The sequence below is a fragment of the Loxodonta africana genome, chromosome 2 (genome assembly GCF_030014295.1).
Source record: "Loxodonta africana isolate mLoxAfr1 chromosome 2, mLoxAfr1.hap2, whole genome shotgun sequence".
In the NCBI taxonomy this organism is placed as follows: domain Eukaryota; kingdom Metazoa; phylum Chordata; class Mammalia; order Proboscidea; family Elephantidae; genus Loxodonta; species Loxodonta africana.
In genome coordinates, this window is record NC_087343.1 from 164,730,798 (window position 1) to 164,744,602 (window position 13,805).

General features: G+C 49.0%; 1 protein-coding gene across 2 annotated transcripts in view; it reads right to left on the reverse strand.

Moving 5' to 3' along the window:
• Positions 1-13,805, reverse strand: part of CSF1R (colony stimulating factor 1 receptor) — a 35,550-nt gene that overhangs the window by 11,046 nt on the left and 10,699 nt on the right. For both annotated transcript variants that reach the window (XM_064278118.1, XM_003404597.3), the window contains exons 6-10: positions 11,728-11,914; positions 7,810-7,925; positions 7,510-7,630; positions 7,180-7,367; positions 3,939-4,054 (exon numbers count right to left, since the gene is read on the reverse strand). In XM_064278118.1, coding sequence (XP_064134188.1) covers positions 3,939-4,054; positions 7,180-7,367; positions 7,510-7,630; positions 7,810-7,925; positions 11,728-11,914 — 728 coding nt within the window. The remainder of the gene's footprint in view (positions 1-3,938; positions 4,055-7,179; positions 7,368-7,509; positions 7,631-7,809; positions 7,926-11,727; positions 11,915-13,805) is intronic.

Genomic DNA, 13,805 nt, shown 5'->3' on the forward strand with positions numbered 1-13,805 from the left:
GGAGAAAAGACTATAGTTAGACATAAGGATGAACGTCCAAGTTCTGATTAGAAGGTAAACTTAAGAACATCTGTGTTATGGCTTGGGAGAACACTCCGGAATAAGACATAAAGAAGAACTTCAGAGTCACCGAGGATTCCAGCCCCGCATGTGGGTGCTCTTCCAACCAGAGAGACAGAGACCAAGCGTGAGGAGGGATGTCTTTGACCTCTCCTGGCCACTTCCATCTCCAGCAGCCTCTGTGGCCGAGGCTGTTTTCTCTCCTCACCACTTCTCCTTCCTCTGTCGCTCTGCAGCTGGGCCTGAGTCAGCCCCCTCCTGCCCCCAGCAGGGCAGGGGATTTGGGGGAAGGGGAGGATCAAAGGAGCAAGAGGTTGTTTGGCTGGAATCTCAGATCTGGGGCTCTAGACTACCGTACCTGGAGGAAGACTGGGCCCTATCCCTGTCTTGGGTCTCCTCACCCCTCTTCCTCTGTTCTGCTTGTCCACCACCAGGGCTGGATGCTTAGCGCCCAGGCTGGCCTGGGCCATCACTGGCAAGGGCTTCCTCAACCTGATCTCATGTGTGGCTCCCAGGGTCTCTAGCCAGAGGGGTGCCCCCTCCCCAGGAGAGCCATTAGACAGAGGTCCTGATGGACCACCCCAGGCCAGATTTCCTAATAATTATAGTACGACAGTAATGAAAGCAGCGCTAGGAGCATTTCCTGTGAGCAGGGCGCTGACTAGACCCTCAATGTGCGGCATCTCATGTTCTCCTCACAACACGCCTGAGCCCATCCCCACACCGACCCACTCCCCCAGGGACTGAGGTGGGGATGCAATCATCAAAGACCCTCTCCAGCTGGGCCTGCTGGTTCTGGGTGGGTGGGACTTCTCCGCCATGGGAAGGTGGAGACCTGAACAACTCCCATGAAGGCTTTGGGGAACCCTCCTGCCCACCTCTGATGCACCCCAACCCTCAGAGCTCAGCTCTGGCCCCAGAATCCAGGCTTCTGGAGTGGACTGCCATCCCCTTCCCTCCTCCCCTTTCCCCTGTCCTTCCCATGCCCCTCCTCCTCCCACCCTGCTGACTCCTGCCCGTTTCTCTTCCCCCTGGGCCCCCCTTGTGGTCTCCCTGGAGGCCAGAAAGGCGATGACTCAGCCCTGAGGCAGAAACACTCCTCCCACAGATGGGGAGTGGAGGGGCTAGGGCACCTCCCCCAGGCCTGGTCAGTGAGGACTGGCCAGGTTGAGTATCCCCAGTGAAGGGCCAAGGCTTACAACCCCATGGGGCAAAGCAGGAGTATTGGATGGGAGACCCTGAGGCAGGGGAATGGCCATCTTGACCCCTCAAGATCTTGTCCCATGGCATGCCCTCCTTCTCTGGCCTGGAGATGGCTCAGGAGCAATTGAATTTACAAGGTGAGAAATGAAGAGGTGACTGGGAATGCATCTTCCAGAAATGGCACCATGGAGAGAAGGGACAGCATCCCCAATCCACGGCCAAGGGGGCTGCCCAACCCAGGACAGAAAGGGCTTGACGACGATGGGGACCCAGCCCTTCTCTGGAACCTCTGCTCTGTGGGTGACTTGGAGACAGTTTTCAGCTCCATATAAGGAAGAACTTTCCAACAGTCAGAGCTGCTCAAAGAAGGAACAAGTGAGCAAGGTCCTGTCGCTGGAGGTGGGTGACGACTTTGGATGTGTGGTCAAAGAGATGCCCAACCTCAGACATCCCTTCAATCCCAAAATGTATGAGCTAACTTTGGTTCCCCAGCCCACTTCCCTTCTGGGATGAGGGTATGTGGCTTTCACTATGCCCAACACCAGGCTAAGTCCTCTGCACACTTTATGTCATTGAATCCTCATGACAGCTTGTTACAGTGGCTGCCATTAAAACCCCACTTTACAGGTGGAGAAACAGAGTCAGAGATGCCAACTTTCCCAGGATCCCATAGCCTGAGCCTGGCAGAAGCAGAATTTAGCTCAGACCTGTCTCCCAACCCCAGGCTCTTATACTAGAACATTGGTAGGCTCTTGAAATATCAGAGGTGGATGAGCTGTTAAAGATCACCCATTCCCATTGTACAGGTGGAGAAACTGAGGCCCAGAGGGGGCAGTGACTCAACAAGGTCACATGGCAAAACAGTGTCAGAGCTGGAAGTCCTGATATGGGGCTCTGTTTTCTTGGGGGCTGTGCTTGGAGCAGTCTCCTCCTGCTGGGTGCTGGCAAGGGCAGAGAGAGTCCAGCCTCCATGAACACTTGGGATGGCTGCCCCCCAATCCCACTCCAAATCTTCTTCCCACAATAAAACCCCCAAGGCAGGTGTGGGGAAGAAAAGGCAAAAAAGAGAGGGCCCACAATGTGGGTTAATCACCCTGAAATAATATCACTCCCTCATTCAAACCTGTTGATGGCCCTAGACTTAACAGGATGGGGTTCCACCCCTCAGACTCCCAACCTGGCCCCACCCACTTCTGCCTCCTCTTCCAGGCACTAACATTTCTGAAACTTTTTCCAGTGTTGCCTTCAACCGCCTATTTGCACACATGGCCATCTCCCCAGAAATACCTTTCCCTACGTCTCACCTCCCCTCCTGCATACTCCCCATCCTTCAGGGCTATCCCGCCATGCCCCCTCCTCCATCCAGCCTCCCTTGCTCCACCTCTGCCTCTGACCTCCCACAGCCCTCTAGCCTGGCCCTTCTTAGCAGCTGATCCCACTGGACTTTGCAGGTGGTTCAAACCACAGTGCTGGGTGAGAGGTGCCTGGGACTCAGCTTCCACAACACCCCTCACTCCCGCTGGCAGGTTCTTTAACTTTGCGGAGCCTCAGTCTCCTTGTTGTGTACTATTGTAGTCCCAGCCTCTGGGTGGTGGCTAGGATGAAATGAGATGATTCAAAGGGAGACTGTTTCACATAATGGTTACAAATACGGCTTTGGAGTCAGTCCCTCAGGGTTACCATTCACTAGCCATAGACTGGGGCAACTAACTGTCTCAACCTTTGGGGACCCCAGCTGCCTACTCTGTAAGATGGTTTAACAATACTGTCTCTATCATTTGCTTGTTTTTGTTCTTTTTTTGCACCTTTTATTGTTGTTTAGGTGAAAGTTTATAGAGCAAATTAGTTTCCCATTCAACAATTTATGCACAGCTTGTTTCGTGACATTGATTGCATCACGTGCTTGTTGAGGGCATTAAATGAAAAGATGTAGGTGACAAACTATAAACCAAAAAATCCAAACCCATTGCCTTTGAGTCGTGACTCACAACAACCCTACAGGGCAGAGTAGAACTGCCCCACAGGGTTTCCAAGGAGTGGCTGGTGGATTCAAACTGCAAACTTTTTTGTTAGCAGCCATAGCTCTTAACCACTGTACCAGCAGGGCTTAAAACTCTATAAAAATGCCCCTTAATATGCTATCACTTACTGAGCCCTCAAAGTGACAGGCTGCACATTAAATGTACAGTGTGCAATAAACGCCAGCTTTGATTAATAATATTAAATAATTCTGCCTCCTCTACCAGACTACTCACTACGGGAGATGAGACACAGGCCTGGCCCTGTGGATGTCCTATCTGTGTGCCCAGCTTCCCCTAGTCTGTGCTGGATGCCAAGGAGCCCCCAGCCTGGGACAGAAGCCCATGTTTCCATTTTCACGTTTGTCAACGTGTAACATCTCTCTCTCTCTATAATCTGTGCCCTTACTTGCATGTTTTTTGATTAGCAGCTGCCTCCTGCACCAGACAGTAAACCCCTCAGAGGTCCTTGCATTTTGGCTACCCCAAAGCCTAGCACCAGGTTGGCATACAACGGGCACTCACTAGAGAGCTATTGGCTGAATGGCTGATTGACAGAATAAGTGAGTGTCTGTGGCTTTGCACGGCCTGATGGTCCCGTCCTGGATTTGGCTGACAGGCTGCCCCCACCCCTGCCTACCAAGACCACCGGCTCACCTGCTTGTACTTGTACAGAAGCAGCACCAGCAGCAGTAGCAGCAAGGCCATGATGGACATGCAGGCAACCAGCACCGGTGTGAAGAGGGGCTCCTCAATGGGATGCTTACTGGCTTCTGGAAGGTATGGGATGGAGCAATGAGCAGGCAGGCGGGCCTCTGCGTCCCTCCCCACACTGAAGTTAGGGCGGTACACTGCCTGGAATGCAGCAGGTGCTCAACGATGTTTGCTGACTGAACGAAGTTGTTCCATCACTAAGAAGAATCCAGAACCTCAGTGAGCCTCTCCTGGCAGCCCCAGCCCCCACCCCAGACAGGGACAGGGAGAACAGCCCTTCCAGCTCTGCTCATCCCCAGACCCAAATTCTGCCCAGAATCACAGCCTCTTCTGGCTGGGGTCATGCAGCCCCACCCCCGCCAGTACAAGGAACACCTCTGCAGCAGCTTGGCCTAGTGCCAGCTGTTGCTTGCATACACGCTCCCAGTCACAGGGGCCGGGGGTCCTCACCTCCTACAACTCTGGGAAGCTGGGTCAGAAAGACCTCCTAGAGGATAGACTGAGATCAGCCTCCCCCATGTCTTCTCTGCAGCTTCCCTGCGTACCTTTTGGGATCACACAGCCCTTCACAGGGCCTATGTCCGTGGTCCCTGGGACTCCTCTTCCCTGGATCATAGCCTTAGTTCTCTAGATGTAGTTTAAACGACATAATTTCCATCTCCTTATTTTTTTTTTTTTTACCCAGGTTAACAAGGAGCCCTGGTAGCGCAAGAGTTAAGTACTTGGCTGCTAACTGAAAGGTAGGCCGTTCAGATCCTCCAGCTGCAATTTGGGGGAAAAGGTCTGGCAATAAAAAAAAAAATTTTTTTTTTTTTTAAATATGCTCCCATAAATTAAGATCACAGCCTAGGAAAGCCTATGGGGCAGTTCTACTCTGTACTATAGTGTCACTATGAGTCAGAACCAACATATAACAACGACACCCAGGGCAAGAATTTGGGTCTGAGGTCAAATCTCACTTTTGCCACTCAGAAGTGTTATGGGTTGAATTGTGGCCCCCCAGAATAAGTGTTGGAACCCTAACCTCCATACCTGTGGATGTTATCCTATTTGGGAATAGGGTTTTCTTTGCTATGTTAATTAGGCCATATCTGTGTAGGGTGTGCCTTAAACCTACTGATTTTCGAAATGTAAAAAGAGCAGATTAGTCACAGAGAAGCAAACACAAACGTGAAGATCACCAAGGAATCACGGAAGGCTGAATCTACAGAAACTGAGAGAGATTTTCCCCAGAGCTGACAGAAAAAGCCTTTCCCTGAAGTCAGCACCCTGAATTCAGACTTCCAGTCTCCTAAAGGAGCCCTGGTGGTGCAGTGGTTAAGATCTCGGCTGGTAACCAAAATGTCAGCGGTTTGAATCTACCAGCTGCTCTTCGGAAACCCTGTGGGATAGTTTTACTCTGTCCTATAGGGTCACTATAAATCAGAACCTCCTAAACAGTGAGAAAATAAATCTGTTCTTTAAAACCACCCACTTGTAAGATGCATCAATTGGTCTCAACCCACCTGGAGCAAAGGAGAATGAAGAACACCAAGGACACAAGGTAATTATGAGCCCGAGAGACAGAAAGGGCCACATAAACCAGAGACTACATCAGCCTGAGACCAGAAGAACTAGATCGTGTCCGGCTACAACCGATGACTGCCCTGACAGGGAACACGACAGCAAACCCCTGACGGAGCAGGAAAGCAGTGGGATAAAAAAAAAAATACAGACCCCAAATTCTCGTAAAAAGACCAGACTTAATGGTTTCACTGAGACTAGAAGGACCCCGGAGGTCATGGTCCCCAGACCTTCTGTTAGCCCAAGACAAGAACCATTTCCAAAGCCAACTCTTCAGACAGGGATTGGGCTAGACAATGGGACAAAAAACGATACTGGTGAAGAATGAGCTTCTTGGATCAAGTAGACACATGAGACTATGTTGGCATCTCCTATCTGGAGGGGAGATGAGAGGGCACAGGGGGTCAGAAGCTGGCGAAATGGACATGAAAAGAGAGAGTGGAGGGAAGGAGTGTGCTGTCTCATTAGGGGGAGAGCAATTAGGAGTATATTTTTTTTAGCAAGGTGTATATAAATTTTTGTATGAGAGACTGACTTGACTTGTAAACTTTCACTTAAAGCACAATAAAAATTAAAAAAAAAAAAACCCACTTGTGGTATTTCTGTTACAGCAGTACTAGGAAACTAAGGCAGGAGTTGTGTGACATCGAGTCTGTGACTTCTCCCTAAGCCTCAGGCTCATCTCCAAAATGGGAAGGAAAATCGCATTTATCTCCTAGGGCTGTGAAAGCTAATAAGAGAATGTACAATGCCTGGCCCTGGGCAAGCATCAATAAAAGGCTGGTTCCTTTACTTTAATACAACCAGACTTGGAGCAGCCACAGCCAGCTTTGTGTGGGTCCCCACCCTGGCCACAGGCGCTCCAAGGCCAGCAGCTAGGGCACATGAGTGACAATCTCCAAGCCAGGCTGAGGCCAGGGACCCTCTCTGGGCCCAGAGAGCCTCACTGTGGTCTGGCACCCCGTGGGTGCTGAAAGCTGTTTGTTAAAGGCCTGAGGGGTACTGCAGTTCTCTGCAGCTGTGGCCTCTCAGAACCAGAGAACTAACCCATCTGGAACCTGCCTGCAAACGCAGGCCCAGATGCAGCCTGGCTCTCAGCCCACGTGGCCTCATGAGCAGTGTCCCCGAACGGATGGGACTGGGAGTCAGGGCAGGAGGGGAGCTGGGAGGCGGAGGGGGTTCTTAAGGGCTGGCCTTGGGTGGGAGGAGGGCTCATAGCCCGTTACTTGCTTATTGCCCATCTCCCTGATCAGATTCCAGGCTCCATGGAGGCACAGAATCTCCTGCCTCAAGCAAGAGCCTGGTGCGGAGTGGATGCCAAGTACACATTTTGAAGGAATTAATGAAGTGCAGGAATATGAGCTGAGGCAGCCAGGTTGACTCGCACTTGCTTCAGGCCTCTGCTGTTCTCCCCCACAGTGCAGCCCACTGCCTCAGGGGACCTGCTGCCTCAGGGGACCCGGTGGCAAGAGGAGCCCGGAGCTGGGCCTGGAGGGGTGGTACTCGGTGTTGCTGGATTCTGCTCCAATTGACCATCTGGCCCTGTCCCCCTGGGGGCTGGAGGCAGTTTCCTGGGCCCCCTCCTGTCCTTGCCTGGAGAGGACTGGGAGGGGAGACTCACCGACAGAGATGGGCCAGAAAGCATCGGAGGCGTTCCCTGCCCAGTTGTGGGCCCTGCACTCATAGGTCGTGTTGTGTCCCCGGCCTCCAATGGCCAGCAGGCTCCGCACAGTCACCTTGTGGAAGGGCTCCTGGCTCAGAACCTCATGGTGTGCGTCCTCCAAGACTGGCTCCTGGGCCCCATCACATCTGGGATGAGTAGAGTGTGGCTCAGAGTTGTGGGGTGTCCAGCACCCAGGGCAGGACTCCGGGTATGTCCGTCCCATGGAGGGCGTGCTTAGCCCTGCCCCAGTCCCTCAGGCCAGGAGGAAGGTGGGCCAAGCCCACTAACCTATCAGTGTGCCCCTGGCACTGCAGCCATGTCACGTTGGGTCGTGGGTACCCGGTGGCATCACAGACCAGAGTATCAGATCCATTGATGAAGGCCCGGCTGACTCTTACTTCTGGGGGGTCTGAGGAGGAAAGAAGGTGCAGAAGAGGAAGGGATCAGACCAGAGGCCCCAAGTCCCCTCGTCCCACCCTTTCCCATTGAGCCTGCTCAGCCCAGTCCTTCCAGTACCCCATCCCCTGGTCAAGGTCATCACTCCAGGCAGCCCGGGGATCCATGCCCCCAACTCTGCCCATCACGCACATCGAAGGGTGATTTCGAAGGTCAGAGCTTTCCAGTTTCCTGTGTTTCGGGCCAGGAAGGAGTAGCAGCCGGCCTCAGAGGGCTTCAGGCGGGGCAGGGAGAGGGTGGAGGTATACCTGCAGGATTGGAACAAGCGATCTGGGGTGAGCTCCAGCCCCGACATGGCCCCCACCAGGACATCATGGCTCAGACAACAACAGTAAGGGGTTTATTGTATTGTCGATAACATGTCCAGCACACCTAAGCTGGGGGCCTTGAGGCATGGGCGAAACCACTAACCCTATTTCCTTAATTGATTTTCTTATCTGTAAAGTGGTTTTGTCCTGAGGTTTAGCAGAGGTGACTTCTCTAAAGTGCTGACACTGAGGCACCTCAGAGGTACTCACAGACTGTAGCTACTTTTACCACCATCCCTGGGCTACACCTTCAAGACAGCAGCAATCCCTGCTGTAAACGCCAGCATCCAAGTCAGCTGCCATCCCTCATACACCAACCCTGCTGAAAGAGACTGTGAGTGGGACAAGAGGTAGAATGTACATTCCTGGGTTCCAGGCTGTGGGGCTAGAGAGCCTGGAGTTCAAGTCCTGGCGTTGCCATTTCTTAGCTGTGTGACCTCAGGCAAGTACTTAACTTCTCTGATCTTCTGTTTCTTTTTCTGAGGGTGATACTGATAGTAACTAATTCCCAGAGTTGATCTGAGGATTATAGGGATATGTATTGCATGCACTCAATTTAATGATCCCCTCTATTACCAAAAAGGGAGCCTCGCTGGCGCAGTTCAATACTCGGCTGCTAAGCAAAAGGTCAACTGTTCAAATCCACCAGCCGCTCTGTGGGAGACAGATGTGGCAGTCTGCTTCCATAAAGATAACAGCCTTGGAAACCCTATGGGGCAGTTCTACTCTGTCCTATAGGGTCATTATGAGTTGGAATCGACTGGGTAGCAACAGGTTTTTTTCATTACCGAAAAGGCCTGGGATCAAATACTAACAAAATTTTTCTTGGCTGATTGAGATGGCAGGTTACTCTTATTTCATTATTTTCTTTTTTTTCCCTCCACCTCGCAGTGCTCTCTTACAGCCATTATTATTTTCTTGATATCTGTTTTATAATTTGACCATCATCAATTTGTATTCTTTAGGTAATAAATAAGTTTTTAAAAATCATAGCAAATGAAGCATATGTCCACACAAACTTGTAAATGAATGTTTACAGCAGCATTATTCATAATTACCAAAGGTGGAAACAACCCAATTGTTCACTAACAGATGAACGGGTAAAGAAAATGTGGCATATCTATACAATAGAGTATTATTCAGACATGAAAAAGAGTGAAATACTGATATGTGCTACAATGTGGAAGAACCTCGAAAACGCAAGTGAAAGAAGCCATTCATAAAAGACCATGTGTATGATCCCATTTATATGAAAGTCTAGAATAGGAAAATCTATAGAGACGAAAGTAGATTACTGATCGGTTAGGCTGGGAGATGGGGGCGTCAGAGGATAGAAGAATAATAACTAATTAGTGTGGGGTTTCCTTTTGAGGTGATGAAAATTTCTAAAATTGACTGTGATGATGGTTGCTCATATATGTGAATATACTAAAAGCCACAGAATTGTAAACTTTAAATGGTTGAGTTATACGGTGTATGAATGATATCTCAGTTAAAAAAAAAAAAACTAAGCCCATTGCTGTTCAGTCAGTTCTGTCTCATGGTGTCCCCATGTGTTGCAGAGTAGACCTGCACTCTACAGGGTTTTATTGGCTGTAATCTTTACAGGAACAGATGGCCAGGCCTGTCTTTTGTGGTATTGCTGGGTGGATTCAGACCACCAACCTTCTGGTTAGTAGATGAGAGCAAACTATTTGTGCCACCCAGGGACCTGTATATCTCAATAAGGCCTTTTTGAAAAACTAAATTATAGCAAATTACAACCTCTTGCCTGGAAAATACCTGCAGCCATGACTAGACTAAAATCCGTGGCATTCAAAGGGCAGGCTCATTGAGCCAGATCTTTGGGATACAGCACCCCTCTGCACATGTCAGTTGTTGAGATAACTCAATATAAATAACGTTTACCCCTTAAACCAAAAAGAACTTAACCTTTTTCGATGACTTAAAGTCACCATTATGAGCGCTACCTCATAGAAGCTAAAATTCAGTGATGCTTTCAGTGGCTGTTTGATGCCCAGGCTTGTCTGTTCTTGCGTTGATGGCCCAAGACTACTGTGTTCCAGGGGATCCCCATGTATCTTCTAGGGGATCCCCACGTGTCCTTTCTACAGCCTTTGTATCTATGGACCCCTGAAGCCTATCCATTTACCAATTCCCTATCAGGGACACAGATTCCAGGTTCAGAACTTCTGCTGTGGATTACAGGAAGACAGAAACCCTGGCCAGAAAGAACCAGAAGGGAACTAGAGGAGGAGGAAGAGGACCGGGCAACAGCCTGGTTCCTTCTGACAATCGACAAGTGAGGAGGATCCAGGAATCAATGAGGTTTGGGCTTCAGGTACTAGAAAACCCCAGAGTTATCTAGCCCAGGAATGGCAAAAAGGTCTCCTGTCATGATCCAGGTAGGATGGAAGTACTGCCTGAGGGGCTGTGTGGCAAAAGATTCTGAGGTTGCATTTAGACTCTACGGGGAATGAGTCCAAAAATGGATTAGGTGAAAGCTCCTAAAACCCACAGGACTTTCTGAAAGAAGGCCAACCCCACAAGTAACACAGTACAAGAAGGGCAAGGATTCTTTGTATGCCAGGGAGAGCAGCATTATGACGGGAACCAGCGTGGATATGGTGGGCAGAGACTAAGCCGATTTTCTGAAAGAAACTACAAAGAAGATTGTATTGAGGCTTGAATGCATTCAGCCCAACTGCAGATCTAAGAGAATGCTGGCTATTAAGAGATAAAACGCATTTTGAACTGAGAGGGGATAAGAAGAGAAAGGGCCGAGTGATCTAGCTCTAAGCTTCATCTGTTTTATTAGGAAGACAATAACATCTTGAGGTTATGTTCATTTCAAAGAAATGGATTTGGAAGAAAATGGATTAGGGATGTGTGTCATGAGTGAGGGAGGGTAAGTTGTGGTGTGCAACTGGATCATTCGAATCGAACAGAGTGAAGAAATGCTTATTTAACACTTGCAATCAGTGTTCCCCTTAGTGAGGAAATTTTTTTGTTTAGAAAATGACCAGTAATAAAAGTTAGGCCACTTTGAATGGTAGAGATAAGCTCATGAGGACATAGTCCGTAAGTGGACAGGAAAAAATTAATTTATGAAATGTAGTACATGTAGAATAAACAGGATTCTGGGGTGGAGAGATGACAGAAGAACGGAGAGAGGATGTGGAGCCAGGCTGCACATTCTGAGAGGAGTTTTGAGCCCCTGGAGAAAAGTTACCAGTGAGAAATTCTCAGGGTAGTGACCACAGCCCTTTAAAAAATTTGAGTATCTGCGATTGTGCAATGTTAGTTCCCTCTACCCCCCAAACCCATGTATGTGGCAGATACCCTGTGCAATCACTATTAAGAGTATATATATGAGTGGAAATCATGGGGTGGGAGCCTGTTTTCTACATCTGGATTGGCCACGGAAGAGGAGAAAAAACGAGATTGAGAGCTTCTGAGTGACCACAAGAATGCACACCCCCAAGAAATGGTGGAATTCTGAGGAGGGTCTTGGGTTTCCCAAAGATGTGGGACAGGAGGGTAAGCCAGTTTAATCCAAATCTCCAACACAGGATGATTGATATCGAGATTATACATAGTCAGGGAAAGTGAGACCTAGACAGGGAAGGAATTGCCCAAGGTCACACAGCAAGGTTGAGGCATGACCCAAGTGTCTGGAACCCTGGCTAAGTATTCCCCAGCTGGTTGTGAGGCTGTGCAGATGGGAGCTGATAGGTGGTACCTGTATGTGTCCTTGATGATGTCAAAATTGAGCTTGGTCTGCTGGTCAGAGAAGGGTCCCAGGTAGGTCCAGTTAAAGCCTTGCAGAACCGGGTAGGCCTCCACCTTGACTTTGAGGTTGAACTTCTCACCCAGGCTCACCTCTTGGAGGAGATTCTGCTCAGAGGTCAAGTTCAAGTAGGCACCCTCTGAAAGTCAGAACATGCAGCGATCTGGTGTTATGGGAAGATGTCCCATTTGGTCATTTGGTCATCCACTTACAGATCTATTCATTCAGCTAGACCCTACCAGAACACCTACTATATGCTGGGCACACAGTCCCCACCCTCAAACACAACTTGTCCTCTGACATTTCTTGTCCTACCACCCACCTCAGCAGCCCAAGGTTCAAAACTGTTTCTTCACTGAGGCCCTGGGAAAACTCCTATCCTCCTTTGATGTGGGCAAATTCCTATCCCCATTGAGCCTCCATCTCCTCTCTGTATAATGAAGAAATTGAATATATCTGTGATACTTAATTTCTGGAAAACTTTTTAGCAGTAAAAAAATCTGGTGTTTTTTACTTGTCCCCTTTTTCTGGCAAGAGTTCAGCCAGTCAGGGTAATCTATCCCCTCTGGACCCAGGGATTTGTTCAGGAAAGGCACATGAGGCCACGAGTCTAATGAGACTCAATTGTAAGATTTTTGTTGGCACTCTGGGAAAAGAAAAGTCCTCAGTTCACTGGGGTTGCCAAACTAGGGGTGTTGCTGTCACAGTGGGAAAGCCCACTTGAGGACTAGGCCAAAAAGAAAAAAAGTACAGCTGAGAGTAGAGGAGCAATAGATTCTTGTTCACATTGTCAGAACATCTAGATCCGACTGGGCCTGAAGCTGGTATCCACAGACTTTTGAGCTACATGGCTGTCTTAGTTATCTAGTGCTGCTATAAAAGGAATACAACAAGTGAATGGCTTTAACAAACAGAAATTTATTCTCTCAGAGTTTAGGAGGCTAGAAGTCCAAATTCAGGGCACCAGCTCCAGGGGAACGCTTTCTGTTTCTGTCGGCTCTGGGGAAAGGTCTTTGTCATCAATCTTCTCCTAGTCTAGGAGCTTCTCAGCACAGGGACCCTGGGTCCAAAGGAGGTGCTCCACTCCTGATGCTTCTTTCTTGGTTGTATGAGGTTCCTCTCCTCTCTACTCGCTTCTCTTATATCTCAAAAGAGATTGCCTCAAGATACAACCTCATCCTGAGATTGAGACCTGCCTCAATAACATAACTGCCTCTAATCCTGCCTCATTAACATCATAGGGGTGGGATTTACAACACATAGGATAATCATATCAGATCACAAAATGGTGGACAACCACACAATACTGGGAGTCATGGGCTAACCAAGTTGACACACATTTTAAGGGGACAAAATTCAATCCATAACAATGGCCAATAAAGTCCCTCTTTTGATTAGGCCAGTTAGAGTTGGTTTCTGTTACCTGTACCTAAAAGAGTCCTGCCTGACTAGCTTCTTCTAATGAAATATTGCGTGAATTAAAATCAAGCTTCTCTGGTTGAATTTCAGGCAAGGGAGATGTGGCAAGAATCCTCTCTCACTCAGCCTCTTCATTCCTCTCATGGAAGCCACTGAGACGTTTCCTGAAAACCCCAGGGCTTTGTAGAAAGCCCCAGACTATATGATCTCAACAAGGTCTTCTCCTTACCAACACTATGAATCTAAAATTTACTTTTCTACCTTGTCACATGCCTGCCCAAAAGCCCTCCATGACTCTCCATCACCTTCACTCCTCAACTAGGCATCCAAGGCTCTCCTCAGTCAGGACTCCCTATGTCCATCCAATCCTCTCTCCCCTTTCTACACACACACACATGCTTGTACACACTCACATACACTCACAGTCATACACGCATGCTCATATGTATTCTCACATGCTCATACATGCTCACTCATACTCACACATGCACTCTCACACACACACACTCACGCGCATTCAGTCACTCAATGCTCCACCCATCTGGGTCCCCTTCCGTCCCATGAACACAGCATGATCACTCCAACCTTGGAGGTTTTGATCAAGCCATTTC